Here is a 26,541-nt window from a genome sequence, read left to right as displayed (position 1 = left end):
TGTCCCAACCCTAGTTTATGCTTTGAGCGACTTAAATAGAAACAGGAGAATGCAAATCTGGTCACTGGTCACTTGGAAAGATGGGGAGAATTACATAGCAAAGGTGTTACCAGAATTTTTTTTTCCTTTTCTTTGTCTTTTTAACTTACAGTGATCTGACTAACTCTGCCTCCCTGAGTGCTGAGATTACAGGAGTGCATCGTGCCCTGTTATGTCTTTTCTTTCTTTCTTTTTTTTTTTCAGAGACAAGGTTTCTCTGTGTATCCTCGGCTCCCCTAGATCAGGCTGGCCTGGATCTCACAGAGATCCAAGTGCTGGGATTACAGGCGTGCGCCACCACACCTGGCTTGAATATTTATCTCTTATGTAAGCGAGTATTGTTCTTTTCGAATAGTTATTACACATTTGGCACACCCAGCCAGCAGGATTATGCTTTCCTGATTAAGAGCATGGGGGCCTTAATGGCAGAACAAAAATGAATGGTGATTGTGACCCTGTGCTGCCCCCCTGAGCTGCCTTTTAGATGCAGGGTTGTAGTTCGTCTTTGCTACTTTGTAGGTTCTTCTTTTCCCCACCCTTTATATGCTCTGCATCCTGCTCCCCTCCCCCACCCCCAGCCCCGTTTCATCTCCTAACACTAGGAGAGGGGAGAGTGATTCCTGAATCTAATTTCTTTTCTTCTTTTTCTTCTTCCTAACTGACCAACCCTGCCTCTTGGTACTCTCCCTTTTATGTACCCTCTGAAAAGATCCCAAAATTTCTAAGGTCACACAATTGCAGAAATTATCTGCAGCTGTCAAAACCAGGCCTCTGCTAGAGGACGAGGCAAATCATAGTCAGCTGCTGTGGACAGTCTGAAGCAGCTCCATATTCCTACATCTGGGATTTAAAACGAAAACACATTCTTGCAATATGTGTGTGTGTGTGTTTTTAAAGAAATCAAAATTCCAGAATTCTTTAAAATGTCCCTACACAGGTTCTTTGGAGACAAACATTTGTGTCCTCACATCACAAATTTTGCTTCTCTGTAACAGGCCACGTTAGCATACTGGTTATCTCTGAGGTATTTTGGTGTTCGGTGGCATCACTTCCTTAGCTCAATTCTTCTTTGTGTGATTTAATGTCTCTTAAGTAAATCTATTAGTAAATCCTTTATACCAATTGTATTGCTTTGAGTTTCTTCTACATCACTACCTCATTTTAAAAAAAGATTTATTTATTTATTATTTACACAGCATTCTGCCTGCAGGCAAGAAGAAGGCACCAGATCTTATTATAGATCATTATGAGCCACCATGTGGTTGCTGGGAATTGAACTCAGGACCATTTGAAAGAACAGCCAGTGCTCCTAACCTCTGAGCCATCTCTCCAGCCCCCATTACCTCATATTTTATCCTTTTAGGATAAAAAAAGAAAAATGAAATTCCACAAACCTCTCCAGCATTCAGCTGAAAGCCAGACCGGGCATAGTCTTGTTGTGTCAGTATACACGCTGATAAGCAACAGGGGTGGATGAGAGTGTCCCATGGCTTGGGATAGTTCCTTGTCTATCTGTAGCTTGCTGCTTTCACACCCCACCTCAAGCTCCCTGGATCAGAGTGCTGCCCTGCAGATGATGAAAGCCTGCTATCCAGACGCTGAGCCATGGGGGAGAGGGGAGGACACAAGATGGAACCCTTAAAAGTAATTGGTGACAAAAGCATTTGAGTGAAGGCAAACATGCATAAAAAAAGTGTAGGTAGGGCTAAAAGGTGTGGTGATTACTTAGCATGTAGGAGGCCCTAACTTGAATTAATCCCCAGCACCACACACAAACAATCTTCTTAGCAAAACCTTTTATTTGGTTTATGCTTAAAATGTAAAAAATTTATAAGCTGGAATATTTGATGACGCAGAAGCAAGGAGAAACCAAGTCGAGGAGCCGCAGCCATTTAAAATACATTAGAAGGCCCGATTTTTAAAACGTCAGCATCTTGTCACTAAGCGCACCCATCGCATCTCAGCTGCACAGATTTGGAAGGACTTGGGCTGAGGAGGTATGTGCTGGATTCAGCTGCTCCAGCGAGTGCTCTCGCCTGTGAGGGAAGCACAAAAACAGTCTCTGAGTCTCTTGATCTACTTTTTTATTTTTCGTTAAACATTAATTTGCAGAATCATTTTAGAAACACGGAGAAGTTGCACAGAGATGCAGCGGTCCCCAGCACCCTGTGCTGTTTCCCTGTTGGTTAACATGGGGTGTTCCTGCCGAAGCCAACGGCAGCACATTATTGCCAAAGACTGACCCTGAGCTATGAGCCAGAGAAATATCTCAGACTGACCCTGAGTCAGAGACAGAGAGTCCCTCCGACCGACCCTGGGCTGGGAGTCAAAGGATTCCTCCCTTAGAAAAACATTGACTCAAGACGACAGAAATAGATTAGCGCAGAAAAGGCTTACTGAGGGAATTTGCAAGATAGTAGCCCTCAGACAGCTCCACTAACAGCCCCCCACCTTTGAGCTGGAGTCAATGCAAATTCCAGCTCGAATTCCTCCCTCCTAACAGCTCACCTTCCCCCCTCTTCCCTCGTTTATATTCTGTACCTTGGCTTTCAATAAACGGACCTTGACAAGATTTAGCTTGGTCCCATTCTTCTTTCTTGCCCGTTTTGCCTTTCAGGTAAGGGTCCCTCTCGAGTCCCACCCAATAACTAGTTCCGCAGGCGGGACACATTATTAACCAGAGCAGACTTGGTCCAGATTCCTCACATTTTCACCAAACTGCCTTGTCCGTTCCGGGATCCTGCCCAAGCACCGAACTGCACTGGGTAATGTTATATTCCATGGGGTTCTCTCACCCGATAGTGTATCAGACTTTCCTTGTTTGTATATTTGTATCTAAAAATTTTAAATTATTTTATGTGTATGACTATTTTGCCTGCATGCCTGTCTGTGCATATGTGTGCCTCATGCCCACGGATGCCAGAAGAGAGCATCAAACTTCCTGGAACTGGAGTTTTAGATAGTGTGAGTCATCATTGTGGGTGCTGGGAATGGAACCTGTGACCTCTCTCTAGCCCAGTGAATTTGTTTTGTTTGGAGACTGGGTCTCATGTAGCCCAGGCTGGCCTCAAACTCACTCTGTAACTGAGGCTGGTCTTGAACTCCTGATCCTCCTCCCTCTACCTCCCCGCTTCCCACGTATTGGTGTGTGCCTGGTCTCTGAAATACTAGGAACTGAACTCGGGCTTCGTGCATCCTTGGCAAGCACTCTCCCAGCTGGGCCTCAGCCTCAATCCCGGGTTCAGTTTTATTGTCAGTGACTAGCATAGAATATCCAAGTTGACCACCAGACCCACGGAAGAGATTTTGCTTGCCAGACAGTTTCTTAGAGATTAGCAGTTCAGCTGTGCTGACCTGTTAGTATGTATACTGGGCTGCACTGTTCACAGTGTTCATGTTGACGGTGAAAACTTTTGGGGGGAAAAAAGCTGTGTCTGGCTGTGAACAAAAAAACCCTCCTGAAAGGAGTCAGTGTCTGCAGAGACTGGTGGGCCGATCAGAATTTCAGGTCTGTGGGGAGACTGGAATTTTGTAGGTTTCAGAGGTTAATTATTTTATCTTGGGCTAGTGTTAGCTTCCGAAACAGCCATTTCTTACCCCAGGCTGTATCTGAACTAGTATCTGTGGTGATAAATTTTAAGAAAACCTCTTGGAAGCTACTGACTTAGCAGAACACTGGCTTCCACCAGTTCAAGAACTAAGAATGTCGTCAGATAACATCTTGGGCCCATAAACCAGCTCCCCGCACCCCGTTGTACCACCTGTCTGCTGTACTCACTAACGTTTTCGAAGCTGCCTTGAGTTATGACTTTCTTTGTAGTGTGAAATGCTTCTGTGTTGGAACATGGAATTTGGGGTAACTTAAATCTGTGTTCCTTGGCCGTGGTTGCTCCTAATGGCTTCAGAATAAACTCTTACTCCTTTTAGGATGACAGCTGTGATCTCTATGTGGACATTGTATTTATTTAACTGTGTTACAGTGTCCTCGCCTCTTTGTTTCTGGCCTTTGTCCTGTGCACTGTATTAGATACTGTTATTGTTTTTCTCAAGTAAAGCTCTACTTACTCAAAATCTCCTGACAATTTCCCCATGCTTACCAAGCATTAACCTAGCATGCTGAGGCACAAATTCACTTTAAAAAAAATCTGTTATTTCATGTTTCAGTCAAATTGGCCCTAAGCCCATAAATATGGATGATTTTTCCATATATATATATATATATATTTTTTTTTTCCCCTCCATAGTTTCACTGCAGTTGCTTGATTAGAAACTGCCTTCTATTTTTATTCATTCTAATCACGTGTGTCCACCCTACTATAAGTCCCTGAGGCTGGCCTGTGAGCCAGAGCAATCCACCCTCTCTCCTCCATCTGGCTGGTTTGGCTGGGGCAGGCCCAGGAGGGCAGCTATTGAGGTCAGAGGTTTTTAGCTTGACCCCATCCTCAGGGTTGCCTTGGGTTGCTCTTTCCGTGCATGAGAGGATTCTGTTGCTCTGTGGGGAGCTTTCTTCACACTCTTTCCTGAGGGATCTGAGAACTGATGCTTCTTTCCCCTGGGGCTTAGCGGAAGTAAGAGCTGAGCTGCTGCATCCTGCCTTCGTCCACACCTGCCGCCAACCTGCCTTCCATCCTGTGACAGGCAGTTCTGCCTACTTCCGGTGAACTAAGGACACACTTCTTTAGAACCCAAACCAAGGAATTGTCCTTCCCTCATCTCACAAACATGACCATCCTCTGGCACTCAGTGTAATGCACTCATCAAATGCCATGTTCTGCGTAGGCTTCTCTTTTGAGAATAAAAGCTTCGAGGACAGTGAACTGCTTTATCTTTGATTTGTCTCTAAAACACTAAATACATAATATATTATTTGCTAAACAAATGAACAGTGTCTTATGCCTCCTTCCAGGATTATTTATAGGGGATGCTGAAGGGAGAGCCCTGCAGTCAATAGCATTTGTTCTTGCAGAGAAGAAATTTGGTGGATTTGGTGGCTCACAACCACCTGTAACTACAGTTTCAGGTGATCCAATTCCCTCTTCTGACCTCCAAAGGCACCAGGTGTGTGTCACACACACACACACACACACACACACACACACACACTGCAAGACAGTGGCTGGCAAGTGCCTGGAACTTCAGCTCCAGGAAATCGGATGCCATCTTCTGGGCTCTGCAGGTACCTGCATACACATGCAACACACTCACACTCACACTCACACTCTCTCTCTCTCTCTCTCTCTCTCTCTCACACACACACACACACACAAAATAAAATAAATCTATGCAAATACTTAGTTATCTCTGTTAACCTATGTAGCCAATCCTGAGAAAAGTCAGCTGGCAGGAGACTCGGCTGAATTACAGATGAAGAAATGCCATACAACATTTCCAAATACTGTCACCTTCTCTCTCTATCCCTCTCAAAGGACATTTCCTTCAGCAAGATCTTTTTGTTCGTATTTGTTCTTAGGTTAAATGGTCACTTATTTAGAATGCACAATGGCCTTTGTATTTGCAGCAGCATTTGCACCAAGTGCGACCACACATGACTATTCTGTCAAGTGTGGGAAGGCGCGGAACGAGCAGGACAGGTAGACTACCTATGCAGAGGAATGAGTTTCTAGGGGCTGAGGAGGTGGCTCAGCAGTTAAGAGCACCTACGTTAAAGAGCACCTGCTGCTAAACATGGCTCAAGTTTGGTTTCCAGCACCCACGTTAGGCACCTTCGTGCAAATATGTGTACATGCATACACATACATATCATTTAAAATAAAATTGGAAAAATTATTAATATTTATCAACACTTTAACATAATTAGGGGTACACTTTTAGTGGACATGTGTGCCCTCTTGCACAGCTGATGACCTTATGTGTTAAACCTCATCTTTAGTAGTAAATAGATTTTTGTAACTTGAGTCACCCAAAGATTACAGACCATGTCACTCTTGCTTTTTAACCTTCTATGTATTTTAAAATTCTCATCTCAAAACTGTTTACCGGCTTCATCATGTTGTCGGAGTCAGAAGTATGTCTTTGCCTTCTTTTTTGTCTTTTCAGTTTTTTAAAACTCCTCTCTCTTTCTGTGTGTGTGTACATGCAGGTATATTTCCTATACAAGAGGCCAAGTTAACACTGAGATATCTTTCCTCAATCACTTCTCCACTCTCTTTTTTGAGATAGGATCTTACTAACCTTTTGGCTTGTTCTTTTGGCTAGACTTGCTAGTCAGTGAGGCCCAGGGATTCATTTGTCTCTCCCCTGTATTACAAGCTGTGTTGGGGCTATAGGCTGCTAGGCCCAGCTTTTAAACACACACACACACACACACACACACACACACACACACAACTCACACTCAAACACATATACTCACACACACATACTAGACATAACACTCACATATACTCATTCACGCACACACAACTCATACACACATATACTCATTCATACACACATACTCCACATAACTAACACTCACACATACACTCACACACTTTGGTATGTTGGTTCGGGGACTCCAGATTCCTTATGCTTATAGAGCAAGTACTTTATACAGTGAACCATTCCCCCACGCCTCATTTCATATTTCGAGACGGGATCGTCTTTTGTAGGTCTGACTAGCTTGGAACTTATTTCATAGCCAGGCTAGGTTTGAGGGCAATGGTTCCTCCGTCTCCTGAGTCTGGGCTTACAGGAGGCACAACCATGCCCAGCTTCAACTTCTTCTTTGTTCACTGTGCTCTGTAGCTTCGGAGTGTTAAGTTGCTTCATTAATGGACGAAAACAATTCTGATAAGTTTATAAAACTCACCATTATTTAATAAACATGGCCCAAACTAGGAAAAAAATCAAAACCAATTATAGTTATAATGAGACAGCACGAGAAATCTACGGAATTGTTACCACTGACTTGTTATTCTGAACAATGAGTCATTTACCCAGCCCCTGATTCTGTTTCCCAAGCCCCATACTGACTCACCTTCCAGCTCCTTAGAAAGCATTCATGGCTCTCCTCCTGTTAATGTCTCTCTTGATTTGGCACAGAGAGCAAACAGGACAGCATAAGGTGGCCATGTAATCATCACAAATAGAGCCCTGTGGACGACATGAGAGACACATGAATACCCAGCATGCTGCTTGTGGACTTTTTCATCATTTTAAAGAGAACCAAAAGCTCCAATTTTGTTTATTTCTTTTTATGTTTTATTTCTTTAGCACGTGCATGCACTCCTGACTGTGTGTGTGTGTGTGTGTGTGTGTGTGTGTGTGTGTGTGTGTACGCTCAGAGGTCAGCGGTCAGACCTGCAGGGTTCTGGGGATTCAATGCAGGTCTTCCCCTTTGGCAGAAAGTGCCTTTATCTGCTGAGCCATCTCTTGCCCTGTGTTCAGTTTAGACGGAAACCTTTGGGAACATGCTAGCTGACTTTCCCACAGAACACTTGCCCCTTCGTCCCAGTACTTTATAATTCTTAGAATATAAGATTCATCAAACTATTAAGCCCAAGAGTCCAATAAGGAGAAACAGAGAGTCTGGGCTCACAGCCAGGAAGCTATGAGAAAGTCTGATCTCACAGCCAGGAACGGGATGCGGTGAGCGGGTTGGGAAGAGTTTTAGGGAAGTGGCAAAAAACTTGGGGTCAAAGTACTGCCAAGGGCTAATGAAAAAAGTGAAAGTTTGGCAGGAAACATAACCACATTCACTCTAAGGCTCCGACTGTGATGTTGAATGAAGAGTGCTGGGATCATAAGAAAACGTGGGCTTGGGATTAGCCAAAGGTACAGGGAGCTGTGTAGGAGGAAGTGGGCTGGGAACCAGCAGGGGACTCGGGACCAGAGCCGGGCTCTGTGAGGTTCATAGGTAAAGCCCACATCGAGGAGCGAATACTCAAAGTACGCACACACTTGCTCTTGTCAAGGGCCAGATAGGTGAAGAAAGCTAGAGAATGACTGTTTCTCTTCACAGTCCATAAAATGAGATCATTTAAAGAACAAATTGCTTCAAGGCTAGGAAACAGGCGGTGGTGGCCTTTAGTAAGGCCGGAAATCCAGAGCAATTTGGGGCTGGGATTGCAATCATGGAGGAGAAGGTTAAGCCGAGTCACAGAACTCACAACCAGAAGCTGCCATGGGGCCAGGGGTGAGGACTCTTCACTAGATAAACCCCAAGTTCAGCAGAGGAACAGGGGAGGTGGGAGGCTGCCAGAGCCGCTCCATTTCTCCTGGGACACCAGCGCAGGATGTCCAAACCCATAGCCTCCTCATGTGGGCCTCCAGGCTGTAGGACAGTGGGTGCTGACACTAGAGAGATACAGCCAAGTATTCCTCCAAGACTGTCAATGTACAAACCAACAGCATGTACGGCTACGTTTTTCTATGAGTTTACAAGGATAGAAACACGTCTCAAGAGGATACACACAAGTTATTGTTGATTGTTAGGCAGTAGATCTGGTTCTCAAAAGGTTCGATTTTCACCTCCGTCATTCATTTCTGGTCAAATTTGTTGGATAGTTTAACCCCTGTTCCTCCTTCCTTCCCTTCTTTCTGATGGGGTTGCACTATGTAGCTCAGCCCAGTCTCAAACTCCCAATCTTCCTACCTCAATCTCCCAAATCCTAAAATTTCTGATGGGTGTGAGACCATGCTCAGCTGGTTGAAGACAGAAGAAGGAGGAAGAGGAGGAGGGGAAGGAAAAGGAGGGCAGGAGGAGACGGCAGAGGAGGAGGAGGAGGAGGAGGAGGAGGAGGAGGAGGAGGAGGAGGAGGAGGAGGAAGGGTTTCCCTTGGATGAGAATCCTCCTCGTAATTTGCCTATGGACTTGAATGTCAATTCATTCATGAATATCCAGCTTGATAGCTTACACTTCAAGGTTTGGACTTAATGGCTTCCGCTGCATGACTTTAAAACAAATCTCTCTCTCTCTCTTTCTTGCTCTTTCTTTATCTCTGTCTCTATATATACACACACAGAGGGAAGCAAGTGAATAGATACATAAATATATATAAAATGTGCGTTTCCTGATGATCTCTGGAAATACGTATACACATACATCTACTCACCCTGTTGACTGCTTCTCCCCGTAACCCTGATTAAAAGGCTATCCCATTTTATACAGTGATGCAGGCACAGAGCAAAGCGCATGCGCGGATAGTTTGGCTTGGCTGTGTCGCCTCTCTCTGCTACTACGGTACATCTCTGGGTCATAAACTCTGCCCCTTACAAACTCTGAAGTCTTCATTGGTAAAATACGGCCGCCCCTCCCCCACAGCACACACAGGCATCGCAAGGATGGTGGAATCACCTAATGCACGCCAGCTTCTAGCTAATTCTTTCTGGGTTGCGCTATACACACACACTGCAAGCATGAATCTCCTGCTCTAGAGAATGGAGGGCACAAAAGGAGAAGGTTGACTGCTGTGTCCATGGAACCCAAGGTTGTACCTGCTACAAAAACTCTAGCCAACCAAATCCCGAGCCTGGATGCTGTCAAGTGGCAGCCATTCCTAAGAGCTGAGGTAAATACGGTAGCAAACTGGGATGACTGAAAAAGGGAGAGAGAAAGAGACTCACGGGAATGCCGTATCGGGTTCGGTAGAGGGTCCGCATTGCCACTGTCGTCCCACACAAGCAGCATTCATTCATGTCGGCTGCCACTTGACATCCGAGACACGTAAAGCAAAACAGCCCACAGAGGCCTGCAAAGACAAGAAAAGATACAAGTTCCTCTAGCCTGCTCGGTCGGCTCTACCAAGAGCAGCCCCGTCACAAGGCCTTTCCCCTCTGCTGCATCTGTCTTCGCTGTGTGGGTGGGACTTCATTACGGGGCCCCTCTCCTCCCCCAGCACACATCCTTTCAAGAGCGACTGCACGTGGACGTGACCTGGCCCTTTCTGCCGCAGTGCCACTCACGTAGAAATTACGGAAGCCTACCCACGTTCCAGGTAAAAACCCTCGGTACTGGCAATGTCCCCAACTGAAATTCAACAGGGATAAAAAAGGAAAGAACATTCAGGACAGAACCAGCCTAGCACGCCCAGGTCACTTCAGAGTGGCGTCTACAAGGCCCTAAGTAGGAAGAACTGGGTGAGCTGTGAACAGTGAAGCATGCTTAGAAAAAGTTTTAAATGTGGGCTAAAGGGAATAAAGCCTGTCTGAGACAATTTGTCATATCCATTCACTGTAACCAAGGTCCTAGGAGAGGATGGGAGTGGAGTTAGGGGGTGGCATAGGCCTGCGTGTGTGTGTGTGTGTGTGTGTGTGTGTGTGTGTGTGTGTATGTGTGTGTGGTGACAAACTAGGAGTGATTACATACGCCATCAAGGCCAGAAAGAATCAACAAGTATTTTGTAAGAGGAGATTGATTTGGTCAGATCTGCTTTTAAAAGAATCTGCTGTGGGGGCTGAAGAGATGGATCAGATGTTAAGAGCACTGGCTGCTCTTCCAGAGGTCCTGAGTTCAATTCTCAGCAACCACATGGCAGCTCACAATCATCTATAATAAGATTTGGTTCTCTTCTGTCATGCAGGTGTACATGCAGACAGAACACTGTATACATGATAAAGAAATCTTTAAAAAAAAAGAGAAAGAAAGAAAGAAAGAAAGAAAAGAAAGAAAGAAAGAAAGAAAGAAAGAAAGAAAGAAAGAAAGAAAGAAAGAAAGAAAAAAGAAAAAGAAAGAAAAGAGGGAAAATCTGTCATAAGCCGAATGGTGGTGGCACTCGCCTTTAATCCCAGCACTGGAGAGACAGAGGCGGGGTAAGCTCCAGGACAGCCAGGGCTACACAGAGAAACCCTGTCTCAAACAAACAAATAAAGGAAAAAGAAAAAAGAAAACTTCCCACAAAACAATTAAGGCTGATTTAGAACACACCCCCCTTTTAAAATTATATTTTATGTAGTGTGTGCATGTGTGAAGGTCAGAGGATAATTTTCAATGGACCTCTCCCTCCACCATGTGGGAAACTGAACTGTGAGGCTAGGCCACAGGCACTCTTCCCACTGACCCATCCTGGTGGCCCGACATTAAAATTCATATATCCAAGTAATTGTCCATTCAAATAATTGAGTAGCAACTTGGGGCTGGGAGAGTGAACGTTCATCTTTGGGGAATTTGACTATTGTAGCCGTCACTATCACTTTGATTTTCAGATGTCAAAATAATGTTGTGAGAGACGTTAGTCACTCAGCGCCTGTTGCCTGCTACATTCTGGAAAGGCAGTGAGCAAACTCACGGGGAATTCGCTCTGGCTGTGTTCTCCAAGCGAGTATTAGCTCATTCAGTCCCAAGTTCCATTCTACTGCGAGCCAAAGCTTGTATTTCCTTACCGTTCTTAGGGACAGGCTTCAAAGCAAACCTTTTGCTCCTGATTTGCTGAGAACAAAGCCCCTGGCCCCCTTTGCCACCCATCTCACTTCTTTCCAAGTTCACTTAGAGAGAGATCTTACTGCATGTAGACAGACTTAGCTGTACAGATTAAAATTGCTCTCTGATGGTGTGTACAAACTCTCTCTGACTGGACACAGTGTAACTATAAAACAAGATTTAATATTTGTGTAACTAAGAAGAGATATTGTTGCTGTTGCCCTTTAAAAAAAAATCAGGTTTAGGAGACTGGAGAGATGGCTCAGTGGTTAAGAGCACTGATTGCTCTTCCAGAGGATCAGGGTTGAGTTCCTAGCACCCATATAGCAGCTCACACAGTCTGTAACTCCAGTTCCTGAGGATCTAACACCTTTATACAGACATACATGCAGGCAAAACACCAATGAACATACAATAAAAATAAACAAGTTTACAAAAAAAAATCATGTTGCTGGGAAAAAATCATGCACGCCTGTAATCCCAGCACTCAGGAGGCAGAGGCAGGTGGATCTCTTGGAGTTTGAGGCCAGCCTGGTCTACAGAACAAGTTCCAGGACAGCCAGCTGGAGGAGAACCAGCTATGATCAGTAGGCTGTACCATCCCCAGATTCCCAGGCGCCTGTAATAAGTTAACAACTTCCAACACAGTAAGGGAGGAGTGAGGTGTTGTATCAGTTATGAGGACACCTTCCCCACACTTACAGACTCCGCAATCGCTGAAGCAATCACACAGGCCGGTCTGCCAGTTGGAATTTTGAGGAGCACGAACAAATCCAGGTTGAGTCACGACGACTGTTGTTGCCTGAGCCATCTTCAATGTGAGGTCTCAAAAGCCTGAAAAAGACAACGTTGCCATTTGCAGCCTGCAGCTGCTCCGGGAAGGCACTGTGTTCTGCTCCTCAGTGAAGTGGGGTGCTGCACTGGCCAGGGGCAGATGAGGTTGGAGAAAGCAGCTTGTTGATCGCTAGGCATTTCAGTCTCCACCTCAGAGGGTACAGAGGCCTCAGGGGAAAGGAGCTGACTGAACTGGTGAGGTGAACAGGTGTCTCTCCTGGGTGAAAGAACTGAAACAGGGTTGATGGTGTGCTATTTTTAGAGCGGTACCTGCTGTCCAGGAGGCAGGGAATAAATGACTGGGCTGTGACAGAGGTAGGGTCAGGGAACCCTTTGTCTTCTCAAACCGTGCAGCCTAGGCTTGCACTCCTACCCTCCTCCCTGTCTTGCTCAGCCTCTTTTGGGGTTTCACAGCACTCTGCTGAATCCAAGCTGCCCCATCACTTCTGACTCGGCAGGGCCTGCTCCGTCAGTGCTGCTAGCCCCCGACCCGTGGCAGGGACTGACAAGTCCTTACGATCACCCTAACCGGGTTTCTATTGTGGTTTTGTTGTTGTCGATGTTTATTTGTTTTCCTGAGTCAGGGTCTCACCATGTAGCCCAGGCTGGCTTCAAGCTCATGGTCCTCTTGCTTCAGGCCTTCCAAAGGCTGGACTTACAGGCAGGTGGTGCCATGGCCAGCTCACCCAAGCACTGAGGGCATTGCCTAGAGTTTAGTGGGCAACTGATACAGATACAGATACAAAGGAGAGTATCTGGCAGGGATGTGTCTATTGTTGATCTGCACGCACCCTTGTTGGCAACGATGTTGGCTCCATCAGGAAGGGCTCCGCACTGAGTCCGGCGTGGCTTAGACCTGCATTATCTATTTACTCAGCCCAGCCACTGGAAATTATGGTCTTTACTGAGTTAATAAGAAAACAGTGACTGTGTGTGTCAGGGGCGGTGGGGGGAAGCTGAGTAAATTGTGAAATTCAAATCCTCTGGTTTCTGCCTAGGAGCCCTGCTTTCACATACTGCCGTGAAACTTACTCAGGACTGATGATGCCCGGTCTACGAAGAGCTCTTGGAGAACTGGAAACCCCCCCTTCTTATTTAAAAAAGTGTGTGTGTGTGTGTGTGTGTGTGTGTGTGTGTATTGTACATACCGTGTGCATGCGTGCAGTTGCATGTGCCTGTGGAGGCCAGAGGAGGGTGCCAGGTGACCTGCTCCATTTCTCCCCTTCCTTCCCTTGCTTCTGGGCCTGTCACCTGAGCAGCAAGCCCCAGCCATCTCTCTTGTTTCCACCCCACTGTAGGGCTTTGGTTACAGGTGTATACAGCCATGCCTTTTTACTCAGATGCTGGGGATCGAACTCAGGTCATCCCACTCACCTGTGGGGCCACCTCCTCAGCCTCCTTCCTCTTTTCCCATTCTCTGCAGCATCAAGTTCAGTGTTAGGCACACAGCAGGTATTATAACAGTCTCACAGAATTAGGCAGTAATGCTGCTGGGCATTTCTATTTAGGAATTCGGTACATATCTTAAAAAGTGCAAAGGGCTGGTCGTGGTGGTGAACACCTTTAAGTGCCAGTGCTTGGGAGGTAGAGGTGGGTGGAGGGATCTCTGTACATTCAGGGCTAACCTGGTCTGCATAGTGAGCGCCATGACAGCCAAGGCCACAAAAAGAGATCATCTCCTAAATAGAAAGAACACTATGAGAGATGGGCCATTTGCCTTTATCTTTTCACACCAGTTAGGAGTTTTTTATTTCCCCAGTCACGTTTGTTTTGTTCTTTCTAGATGTCAACACTTGCAGCATGTGTTAACTTAGTAGTTTCCTTGAATGAAAAAAGAGAGCAGTATATGATGCCAAGAACAACCTTACAGGATGGATATGTTCAGCTGTTTCTCCACATGACCAGAAATGTTCAAGGATGCTTTAAACATGTCTAAATCTGCGCATGCTGATTCAGTATAGTTAATTATAAATCAGTCGGGCCCCCCCAAATCTTAGCAAACAATGTTTGGTTATTAGAGAGGAAGATAAAACTGGTTTATTTAAAAAAAAAAAAAAAAAAAAAGAGGCAGGCTGGGCACACCTTTAATCTCTGCATTCCTTCTACCCAAGCACCTAAGAGGCAGAGGCAAACAGATCTCTGTGAGTTCCAGGCTAGCCAGGGCTGTAGTGAGACCCTACCTGTAAGAAAAGGGTCAAGGTGGGGCAGAGAGAAAGCCAAAGAAAAAGAGGGCTACCATGGTCTTTTATCTGTTGACTATCGTCATGCTCAGTAAATTTCTCTTCCTGTTACTGAGTGTAGTATGAAAATACTGTGTAGTTTGTAACGTAGGGGAAAGGGTACAAACTTTGACACTGAGAATGTTTTCAAAAAATATATCCAGTGTGAGAGGGTCAGAAGTCTCAGGGTTAGGAAAATGGTGAAAAGTCAGAACCAAATAGTTTACAAAAGAAATGAAGAAAAAAAGCTTAAATATATAAAAAGATGCTCGAACAGTAAAGAAGAAATGCTATCTGCTAGGCAAAACTGAAACCACGAGGGGCTTGGGTGTTGGTGGCGACTGGGCAGCCCTGCAGGGCCCCAGGGTTGGTCTCTAGCACCAAAGCTTGGTCAGCGCACTCAGGAGAGGGGTCAACTGCCTCCTGTGAGAACAGCTTGAGGTATTCAGTAAACACTGGGCTGAGTATGTGACTGGGTTAACTCAGAAACCGCAAACTGTGAGGTCCCCGGGAGGCTTATGAACATGCTGGTGGAGGACCCAAAGATGAGCAGAATTTCAGAGCAGACAGCTCCTGGGGAACCAAAGCAGGAAGATCATCAAGGTTCTGGACTGGCAATGCAGTAAGATGCTGTGTAAAAAACTAAAACTAACAATCATCAGAGCAGGTGCCAGGACTCAGGAAGCCACATGATAAGCAAGTTTACGAGCCCATGTAGATAAACAGGTAGATGTGATAGCTGTGTATAAAGATAAGTTCTCTTTATGTCCAAAGAGAGGGCATATCTAGTACCAAATCTTGATTACCAAATGTCATTCATTGTTCTATAAAAAGAGAAGGCTGAGCCCAGGGCTCTCAGTACCAGGCAGAAGAGAATGGGCTTCAAGAGTAGAGCGTATCACATGAACCACTGCTGAGTCGGTCATGGGGGAGACTTCGGAGGAAATTTGATGGCCAAATTTAAGACAAATTTGAATGAAAGTAATGCTATTAATGGATTATAACTCGTAGAACGAACTATCTGTAGCTCTCTCTTATGATCTGTGTCATATCTATATAATACTAGTATAGATAAATAAACAACATTTTAAATTAGAGAGAAAGGATGGTGCTTTCTTTGTTGGGAAGTTCTAGTTCATGAGTATAGGAGGAATAACAGAAATAAAAGACCACCATTTGGCATATATCACAGGAGCTTATGGTAGGCAAGACAGATGGGTAGAGTCTGTGACATTATTAGAGATATTTTAAATTTCTACGTCTGGTGGCTTATTATTCCCTCTTCAAAATGAGTCTTAGAGACTGGAACTTCACTTCCCCAAAGTCAAAGCAACTAATCTTGACCATCTCTCTGTCTTGGGGTTGGCCATAAAGACAGTTTCCTCGATCCCCTGTCAGACAGCCAATCACATGTGCCCACTGTGATCTGGCCCACCAGGAAGCAGTGCTGAAGGGTCTGGCCAGGTGGGCTTGATGCTTCCCCACCTGGTCCATGAGCCATAGGCAACATCCCACAGATGCCAGAAGGATAGAACTTGAAGAGAGCTGGGAATGTAGCTCAGTTGGAATAGTGCTTGCTTAGCACACAGGAAGCCCTGGGTCCCAGCACTGCAGAAAACTGGGCATGGTGGCACACACAGGCCAGTAACCCAGGAGACAGAGGCAGGAGGATCGGAAGTCCAGAGCCATCAGGTATGTAACGAGTTCGAGGACAGCCTGGGCCACAGGGGATCCTGTTTCATGACAACAACATCAAAAGTCAGCTTGAGTCTGGAGGGGTAGGTGGTACATACATGATCCAGGCTGAGGCAGGAAAGTTGTGACTTTGAAACCAGTCTGTGCTATAGGGAGGCTGTGTAAATCCAAAACAGATATGACTAAGTAACAAGAATGCCAAAGCACAACACCAACAAAACATCAATTAAGAGATTTATTCCTTGTTCAATGTAAGCCACAGTGGAATGGTTTGGAAGAGGAACCAGGAACTGGAGATGCTACCGGAAGCCAAAGGCCAATTTAATGGCCACCTATACTCATTTGGTAAGGAACGCTCATCAGGGCAGCAGCTTTACAGACAGGGAAAGATAAATAAACTTCCCGCTCTTGCTTTCAGTTCATGTCAAAAATTCACTAATTGTGGAGGTCACACAGCTGGCCTGCATGTTAGTGGTTTCAAACTAGCTTTGCTGTTGACAAGCAGCTGGGACTGAAGCACCCAGCAGGTTCAAGCGATGAAAAGCCTGCATTTTATGGACCTTTGCTTTTGGAGTATTCTCTCTCTCTCTTTCCCCCTTCTTCCCTCTCTTCCTTCTTCCCTTCTCCTCCTTCCTTCCTTTCTTCTGCAATTTTATGAGCTCATGTTTGTGTGTAGTCATCTCTCTCTCCCCTCCACTGTGTGTGTGTGACAGAAAGAGAGAGATTGGGTTTAATTAGGGTTACTCATGGGAGCCTGGGTAACCAGCCAGTGACCACATCAGGAAAGAAAAATGTCTCTCTGTCTCTCAGCAACCTGAACAATGCCTCTTGTTCCCTGATGATTAACCACAGAGCTAGCTATTCCAGGAAAGGGGCTAAGACCACGTCATAAGTCATGCTAATCTAAACTTTGTTTGGATTTGCGGAACCCAGAAGGTCCGATGACCCATGACTAGCAGCATGTGGTTGGCCAGAAAAGCCCTTCATCTGAAATTTATAACTGTTGTGGCCCACACCTGATGGACAACCCCAGAAATCTCTCGGGAAGCCTTGTCCCTATGTTCCCTGAGCAACCAAGCTTTCTTTTCTCTTTTTTTGTGAAGTAGGGTTTTATATAGATTATGCCCCCTCAAACTGTCTGTAGCCAAGGATAACACTGAACTTTGGGAACTCTCGCCCTGGCTCCTGTGCTGGAGATTGGATCCGAGGCGTCCTGCATTGCCAGGCAAGTACCGTGTCAACTGTGCCCCACAGCGTGATCCTACCACCTAAACCCCACACGAGCACCCATCTTCCAACTTTTTCATGTGCTCTAAGTGATGCAACAGCTGCTCCCCAAATGCATTTCATCAGTTTCAGGGAAAGTAAAGGCATTGCGATAATTCAGTTTTTGTTGCCGACCTTTTTCACAGTTAAGAAGAGCAGGTGTTTTTGTGAGCAGTGTGTACTGATGTGAGACTTGGACAATGTAGCCGGACCCTGGAAGGGGTCTCATCACCTCCCGCTAGGAAGTTCTCTCTTCCCGCTCTGCTGGGGATGCGCTCTGTGCCCTGCGCAGGGTGAATTCCACCCACTGGTGAGTGGACAGGCCACCCCTTAGCAGTGGTTGAGTCCAAGCTTCCCAGGACTGTCCCCTCCCCACAGCTCCTCCAGAGCTTCCCTCCACCTCCAAACCCCAACACTGTATAATGCCAGAAATCCTATTCTGAGAGATGGCTTACCGCAATGCCTTGAGAGCAAAGCAGTTGAGAAAACAGAAAAGCACGTGTATTCAACTTCATTTTGCATTGCCTTTGAATAGACAAATGCCAGGAAGAGTATGAAAGGCTAATAACACTGGGCAGTTACCTTGGGGCGAGCTGCTGATAATTTTTTCACTTTTATCTTTGTGCTTTATTATTTTCACAGTAGTGTTGAGGAAATTGTTAGGGCCGGGAGACAGATCCGTGGTAGGTCATTCCCTCAGCATGTGGGAGGCCCTGGGTTGGACTTCCGCTACAGCAACGGCAACAAGAGATTAGAACTAATATTTATTTGATTAATAATGAAATCTTAAGATAGTTTTTCTCCTTTAGCAGGGGGGAAAAAAAGTCAAGTCAGAGACTAACACCTTTAAACGGATTAAGCTGTCATCCACAGCTCACACTTTACCCCTGGGCTCTAGTCTGTCTACTCCCGGCCATCTGATAAATAGCAGACGAGTGTGTGAAGGAGCAGCCTTTCTGGCAAAAGGTTTTCTTTCCTCTAATAGTGCCCTAAACAGTTATCAGCCAGTCTAAGCTGCATCACCAGACAAGGTGTGGTGATGTGTCCTAGCATTTGGGAGGTGGAGGCAGGAGAAAAAATATTGTAATAATAACCATAACAAAAGCTTGTATCTTTTTCATTTGCTTAACCCCGGGGGAATTTGAACACACACACACACACACACACACACACACACACACACACACACGAGCACCGGAGTATTATTTCCCCAGTCCCTTTGGCATTGTAAGTTTTTTTTTTTTTTCCTATTTCTAACACAGACAAAATCAAATTACAAATAAAATAATGAACTAAAATGCTGCATGTTTCTTTCAGTATGGATTTCTTCTTCTCTCTTGGCTCTCTCTGTGGTAGTAGGGGTTTCACCTAAGGCATCCTGCGTGTTACACAAGTCAAGTCGATCAGCTAACTTCCTCTTTTGAAGTTGGGAAAATGTGGGGACCGCATTTCCGGAAGCGTTGGCAAGCGGGGGTGGGGGTGAGGGCGGCAGGAGGCTTTGAATACTGAGATAAGCTTATCTCAGGTTGTCCACAGCTGCGGGGAAGGATGCTCTAGAAGAGCAGTCCAAGAGGGAACTAGCTGTCCAGGATTGCCATTTGCCTGCCACCTTCGGCTTCCTCAGAACGGGGTCTTACAGCGTCTGGCCCGCGTTTTTCCAAGGAGAAATACCTCCTCCACAGTTACAAAGAGCCAAGAAGCGGGCCTGAAGGGGAAAAGCGGAGCCCAGTCAAGAAGCATGCTGGGCAGGACCTTGCCCTGCCCCTAATCCTCAGTGTGCTGCCCGCTAAAACCCCACCAGCGGAAGAACTAACCACGAAACACCGAGGGAAGGCGGCAAACACTCTCACCCAGCGCTCCTGGGCAGCAGCAGCCGCCGGATCCTGTCAACAACTGAAGTTAAAACGAAATGTAAGCCGCAAGGCAGACCGTCCCAACCACCAGCCCCGACTCCCGCCCTCGCCCCGTTGGCTTCCACTCAAGATGCGGCAGGCTTTAGACTTAGTCATCTGAAATGAAAGGTCACCAGGAAGTCAAGGGGGGAAAAAAAAACAACCCCAAATAAACCTGCTTGGCCTCTGCTTAATGCTGTGCCAACATCTGTGCCGGTTCGGTGGTCCTCGGAGTTTGGTACCGAACTTGGGGGGGGGGGCTTGTGTCACAGCCTGTGCCCCAAACCATGTTGGCCCACTCATCCTCAACAAGCCAACGAAGAGCCAAATTTATGGAAAGCAGAAACAGGACCAAGAAACCCGGAAACTCCTCCTTCCTCCTCCTCAGCCCCTCAATTCACAGATCTGTCCTCCCCGAAGGGAGACTAAGGTTTAAGCTGAAGGCTTGGAGTGTGGCCCGTGAGGCGCTCTCACAAATTGTCACGACTGCAGAACCCCTTCCTCAGAGACAAATCCCTCCTCTGACTAGAGGCGGGTTCCCCTTCTCCCAGGGCGACAATCCTGGGCAAGGTCTCTTTGGGGCTCTGTTGTTTCAGTGGTCTGATAATGGGGCTGAGACGCAGGGTCTCTTTAGAATGTCTTCCTTTCTGCCAGGCCTGCCTCAAAAGCAGGCCAAGTAGAGTCCTGGTCACTCCTCTGGAAAGCTGTAATTAGTCTAGGGTCTGGGAACTTATAATCATCAGCTTTCTCGGGGGCTGCAGCCCGGGTGTCTCCACAAAGGCACGTGGCTGCTTTGATGAGAACTAGGAAAAAAAAAAAAAAGGCGCTCCTTTCCCCAGGCACGCACAGTCCCTGCCTGGGCCTCCCACATGGCTGCGGAGCACAAGCAGCATCCGCTCACGTTTGTAACTGCCTGGTGACGTAAGTCCCCGGATCCGGGTGGAGACTCCCACCCTCCCACCCCAGGGACTTGCAGACCTCCTAACCTCTGGTCTGTCCGTTTCCCGTCTGAGCTACAAGTCCATTAGGAAAAGTTGTATAGACCCCATGGGCGTGTGTAAAACTCTTGGGATAAGAGTTGTTATGGGCCAAAAGGATACCTGTAGTTTCCTGTCCGTGGGAGCAACCTGGCTCTGAGCTCTGCCTTGTACCTCGCCTTTGAATGCACAACGGGAGAGAGAGTGATAAAGCTGTGCTGGGGGAGAGCACTCGGGAAGAAAAGAAAAAAATGGAGATGAGGAGACTGAAGTGGGAATCTGAGACAAGCTTTGAAGAGTGACACGGCCCATACCTTCCTTTAGAGGTTTCTTTGCAGGAAATGGTCTCGGCCAGGAAATCTGGTAGGTTCTGGCTCTCATACTGACCATCTTAATTTTATCTCTTAGTCTTAGACTCACTCTTGTAGTTACATTTCTGCCTCAGAAAGCCCCATTCCTTAGAAGCACAAATACACTGGCTTAACAAAATTATGTTGCATGACACTGATTATGTTAATAAATCTTGTTAATATCGATCAACCCAGGTTCTAAGCAATATATGCTTAGATTTTCTTCTCTCTATTATATATTGGTATTAAATTTCTTTTTCGGTTTTGACTGAAACACTCATCACACAATGTTCTGCCTCGTGAGCTATCAAATGCGAGATGTGAAAGGTGGTTTCTCTTTATGCACATCAGTGAATAGCAGAATTAAATTTCTGGAGTAGTCAGATTATTGATTTCATAACGAGTGAGAATTCCTAAGGATTCTCAAGCTCCACAAACTAAACCCACAAAAATCCCATCTAGTTTTATTAGGTAGTTTAAACAAATAAATATTTTTCATGCACACACACACACAACCAGAAACACAAAACAAAACAAAACTAGACCAGCTCCGGTAGATAGAGGAGGAAGGACTAAGTTAGGAAAGCACGTGAAATGGCACTCCGCCATTGGCAGTATCCCCGGAGAGTATTCCAGCTGAGGGGTCTCTTAAGGCACATCTCTTAGCGAAATGTTTGCCCTGTAACTGAGTTTCACTGAAATCACTGAGTTTAAAGCAATCAGGGAAGAAACCCCTGATCTTTCAGCAGAATCTCAAACTATGTCAGGAATCAAACAAAACCATGAAAACACTTTTAAAGGAAGCTTCCCACCTTGTTTAAAGAAGATCTTAATAAAAAGGTACTTACAGTTAAAAAGCTTCGGAGCAGGAAGTGTCTTGTGGTTTGAGGTTGACTCTTACTCCAAGTGGAGGCTCTGAGGAGGGGAGAACTGATCAGCTTTCAGGGGAAGCCTCAGGTCCAAAGAGCAGATCCCTCTGTTCTCATTGGCTATGATAATTCAGGCAGAAGTGGCTATAAGCCATCTCTTACCAAATAGGGTTGGTCCTTTCCCTCCCATGGGCTGATTGTAGCTACCGCTTGAAGGAGAAGGTGTGATTCAAGCGGCGGTTGACTGGTGTTACCTGCCCGGCAAAGATTTCTGATTATTACACCTGATTTTCTTCTTTCACTGTAGTAAACAAGAAAGCACTCACCGCCTGGAGTCGCAGACCTGATCAGACTGCTCTTTGCTTGTTTGTTTCTTGAGACCGGTCTCTCTATGTAGTCCCGGGTGTCCTGGAGCTCACTTCGTAGGATGGTTTTGTACTCTTCCGCCTCTGCCTCCTGAGTGCTGGGATTAAAGACGCCGGGTTTCCAGTCATTTCTCGTTCGCTTTCTCTTCCCTCTCTCCTTTTCTCCCCAAGGTGCTAGGGACTGAACCCATGGCCAGTGAATCTTAGGTGAGAACACTACTATGGACCTGTATCCTTAGCCCTGTAGTGATTTGTTTTCTGTATCAGACTGAACACTGGCAGTGTGTATTTTAATATGAATTATTATCATCGCCATTTCCCGTTCCTCTCTGTTGTGTACCTGTATGCACAGCAGGCTTGTGGAGGTCAGAGCACAGCATTTGAAATGCTCTTCTTTCACCTTCCATCTGTTGAAATGGCCTTGTCTCTTGTTCCGGCTGTCCTGCCTAGAGGTGAGCTTCCAGGCAATTCTCCTGTCTCTACCTCCCATCTCGTAGGAGTTCTGGGATGACAGTTATCAAGCACCACATCATTTGGTATTGCCGTTTTGTTTGTTTTTAAGATTCCAGGGATCAAACTGAGATTATCAGGATTTTCCCCACTCTTATTTTTTTCTTTTTATTTATTTATTTTTGTTCGTGTTCTTGTTTTTGTTTTTCGAGAAAGGGTTTCCCTGTGTAGCTCTGGCTGTCCTGGACTCACTTTGTAGACCAAGCTGGCCTCACAGCAATCTACATGCCTCTGCCTCCCCTCGTGCTGGGATTAAAGTCGTGCACCACCACGCCCGGCTCTGGCACTAATTCTTATCACACAATCTAACACAACAGCCTTGCCTATCAAGGATTCCTGTTTCAGACAACCTCACAGTGAGTAACAGGTAGTCAGCACTTCCCATTTCTGAGAGGTTTTATTAAGCATCAAAATTTATAGAAGGCTTTTTTTTTTTTTTTTTTCCAGACTGGCCTCCCACTCGAGGAGACTCCCCAGCTGACCAGACCGGAGTGTGGACACCCATGCCAAGTGCCACACAAGCAAAGTGAACTTTGAAGGAGCTCAGTTTTCCCAACAGGGAAGATCCTAGTTAAACTGACGCAACAGCATAAGGAGAATGCTTCCTGTGGTTTAAATATAAAGTGCGTCCCCATCCCAGGGCTCATGTGTTGAAGGTGTGGTCTCCAATGCAAGGGTCAGAAGTTGGGCTTTTGGAGAGTGATTTGGTTCCTGAGACTATGACTTAACCAATGAATTAATTCATTGATGGAGTCACAATTTGATTATTGAGAGGTGGTGGAAAGTAGGAGGTAAGACATATTTTAAAAAAGTGTGTCACAGGAGGTTTTCCTGGGAAGCCTGTTCATCCCTGGCTCATCATCCTTTTTGCCTCTGGGTTATCAGGAGGTCATCAGATTCACCCATCACAGACTTCCATCACAGACTCCCAAAGTGTCCTGCTTTACCACAGGCCAGTACAGCAGAGACAGCCAGCCCCGGGCTCAGACTTCTGAAACAACGGGGAAACTGAATCCCGGCTCCTTCAAGTTAGTTTGTTCAGGTAGTTGTCACTGTGAGGGCCCAGTAAATAAAGCACTGAAATGGGTGCTCCCCGTCAGTGGGGAGAGGGGTTTATTTTAGGTGAGAGAGAGAGGGAGATGGCTCAGCCATTAAGAACACTGGCTGCTCTTCCAAAGACCCAGGTTCAAATCCCTGGCAGCTCCCACCTGCCTGTAACTCCAGTTCCAGGGGAACTATCTGTGTGACACATTCACACAGACATATATGTGGGCAAGATGCCAATGCATGTAACATTGAGAGAGAGAGAGAGAGAGAAAGAAAGAGAGAGTGTGAGAGAGAGAACAACCAGAGTCCAGAGCAGAGAGAGAAAGCAGCACACTGGCATGGCCAGGGCTAGAGAAGCAGAGGTGGGAAAATCATGAGGGTTATAAGGAACCCAAACAGCTGAGGGGAGGAGCCTGTGTACTGAAGCAACCTGGGTGTAGAGGAGGGGGTGAGAAGGGCCAGGGTGCCAGCATGGGCTTTGAAATGCCTAACAGGTACAGGTGAATAAGGACCCAAGGAGCCTGGAGGCCAGCACAGACTTTGATACGTGACTTGGTATACAAAGGAAGTGGTTCTTTCTGGCAAGCAAAATCCCCCATTTCACAAGTTCCTGAGGAGTGCTTCAACGGACGGTCTGCATGTTGGGAAATTGACAAATATACGCTTCTGTTCAACCCTACCGAGAAAGTAATTTTGAAATGACTGATTATTTTGATTATTTTATTACTTATTATTTATTTATTTATTCATTTGTTTATCATGCTTGAGGGGTGTGTGTGCAGGCAAGTCATGGAGCTAAAGTGGGGGTCAGAAGAGAACTCATTTTGAGTGCATTTTCTACTTTGGCACGTGTGCTCCAGGGAGCCACCCATTTGGAAAAGCAGTTTTATAGGAACTCAATAAGGATCAGAGAACAGTAATTTGGGTGAAAAAAAAAAAGTGATCCAGAAAGGTTGGAGTGAATATTCACACACACAGGAAGTTCAGACACTTTGCAAGAGTTGAGCCTAGGGATCTCTCTCTCTCTCTTTTAAAGATTTATTTATTTATATAGTATTTTGCCTGCATGACCCCACACCAGAAAAGGGCACCTGATCTCAATATAGATAGTTATGAGCCACCATGTGGTTGCTGGGAGTTGAACTCAGGACCTTTGAAAGAACAGCCAGTGCTCTTAACCTCTGAGCCATCTCTCTAGCCCCTGGGGATCTCTTGAGCCTTGTGCACCTTCGAGACAGGGTCTCTCTGTGTAGCAGTGATTGTTTTTTTGGGATAAAAACACAGAGACGTGCAGAAATCACCATTTCCCACAGTTTGCCAGTGGTAAGGACTCGGCCAGTAGTTCTGTCAGCACCTAGCTCATGCTGGCAGCTCTTGTGTTTGCTGTTACAGAGGAAGTGTCCTTGACTTGTTATGTCAACTTGATCTTGGTTCTGCACTGGGGAGGTTGAGCCAGAAACATCATGAGTTTGAGGCCAGCATGGACTAGACGGTGAGACTATGTATTGAAAAGGAAAGAAAAGAAAAGAAGGAAGAAGAATAAAGAAAAGAGGTTGTGAGTAAGGGGGGTGGGGGTTGAATTTTCATTTTACAGTGTAAGCCCCAAGTTGGTCCTTTTGTTGTTGTTGTTTTTGAAACAAAGTCTCTCTATGTAACCTTGGTTTCCTTAGAACTCACCGTGTAGACCAGGCTGGCCTTGAATGCACAGAGATTTGCCTGCCTCTGGAGTGCTGGGGTTTAAGATGTGTTCCACCACGCCCCCTGTTCCCCCCCCCCCGCCCTGCCAAATTGGTTCTTAGCATGTCCAAAGGTCCCATGTCACACTGACGTTGACCGTGCTTTGCCTATTTAATGCTAATTGTGCAAGGCAATGTAATTAATGTGTAAGGCAATGTAATTAAAGAATGCTTTAAATCTTAACTATAACCAGAAACAATAATACTTACACACACATGTATTCGAGAACGTACCCACACATTCGAGAAGTAGATACTCAGCTTTGACAGACTTTTACCTAAGTTATAGACTGGCTGATCTGTGACAGCATTCTCTGTTGGTGCCGTCTTTTAAGAAGGCGGTGTCGGATACATAGTACATAGAAGAATAAAAAAATACACTTGTTTTTTTGACCCTGCGATTTCGTGGTGCCATGTTTTATGTTTGCTTGTGTATATCTTCTTTGCCTCTGTTTGGTCCTGGCCCCGAATGACTGAGTACGTGAGGAACGAGGCCAGACTATGTTAATTTCTAGGTCATAGGTCATGCTACCAGAGTCGGGCATGGAAGTGCTCCCTCCGTCCTCTCAAGGGATACAGGAGCAACTGTAGAAAAGCACAGGACCATGAGTTGCAACTGCTGGAAGATGGAGACAGGAGTGCAGAGCGATGGGAAACAACCGTTTTTGGTAATATTAGGAAAGGTTTGCTGAGGTGATTTTTTTTTTTTTCTGCCTGAGATAACCCTTGGGAACTAGGATTTGACTGCAGATATCTAGCTGGGAGTAGAAACAGCAGAGAAAAAGAAATAAAGATCAGCAGAAGGCAAGGTGACTACAGCAATGACCCTCAAAACCTTGACTTGTGTGAAGCATGAGCTATTTGAAACCTTTCTGCTTTGCAGACATTTCAATATGTAAGTATTCAAATCAGCTCACCAAGGTGCCTATGTTCCTGTTTTAACCTTTGATTTGCTTCCTCTGTCACGGATACCTCCTCCCTTTCTGCATGACAGCAAATAACACCACAATCTTCTCATTGCTTCAGATAAAAGCCTAGGTCATCCCTCACCCACCAGCCAATCCATTGCAAGGGTTGCCTTTCGCCTTCCTCCACTTCTGCTGCCGCACTGTTACTCTGGAAACTGCCACAAACACCTCCTTATTTGCCTTCATGTTTTAAAGTCATCTCTTCTTCACAGCAGCCAGAGCCATCTTTGAAAAATGCAAGTCAAATTCCGTTGTTCCCCGGCAAGACCCCGTTAGGCTGCTTTCCGTGACACTTGGAATACAATTCAAGTTCTCTGGAGCCTGCTCTTCATTTATGCAGGCTTTCTGCTGCTGAGACAAACTCACTTTCCCTCAGTGCTTTGCACTGCCTTTCCTCAGCGCTCTTACCACAACT

The 26,541-nt window shown here is 45.9% G+C and overlaps 1 protein-coding gene across 1 annotated transcript; it reads right to left on the bottom strand.

Annotated features, from left to right (window-relative positions):
- Window positions 1-1,820: 1,820 nt before the first annotated feature.
- On the bottom strand, window positions 1,821-21,570 carry Plac8 (placenta associated 8). The gene is made up of 5 exons (XM_055594622.1): window positions 21,480-21,570; window positions 12,101-12,232; window positions 9,607-9,731; window positions 7,019-7,134; window positions 1,821-2,075 (listed from the first exon to the last, which is right to left on the bottom strand). Exons 2-4 carry the CDS (start codon window positions 12,207-12,209, stop codon window positions 7,030-7,032), a joined length of 339 nt encoding a protein of 112 aa, XP_055450597.1. The 5' UTR covers window positions 12,210-12,232; window positions 21,480-21,570; the 3' UTR covers window positions 1,821-2,075; window positions 7,019-7,029.
- Between the last annotated feature and the right edge of the window lie 4,971 nt (window positions 21,571-26,541).

Source organism: Psammomys obesus, unplaced genomic scaffold (genome assembly GCF_907164565.1).
Source record: "Psammomys obesus unplaced genomic scaffold, mPsaObe1.curated_primary_1811, whole genome shotgun sequence".
NCBI classification, from domain to species: Eukaryota; Metazoa; Chordata; class Mammalia; order Rodentia; family Muridae; genus Psammomys; species Psammomys obesus.
Note: the sequence above shows the minus strand (reverse complement) of the source record. Positions and strands in the feature narration are given on the sequence as shown.

Coding starts and splice junctions, on each gene's coding strand:
- Plac8 (XM_055594622.1), bottom strand. CDS start 12,209: ATGGCTCAGGCAACAACAGTCGTCGTGACTCAACCTGGATTTGTTCGT. Junction 9,732..12,100: donor CTTCAGCGATTGCGGAGTCT/GTAAGTGTGGGG, acceptor TTGTCTTTGCAG/GCCTCTGTGGGCTGTTTTGC. Junction 7,135..9,606: donor GAACCCGATACGGCATTCCC/GTGAGTCTCTTT, acceptor TGTCGTCCACAG/GGCTCTATTTGTGATGATTA.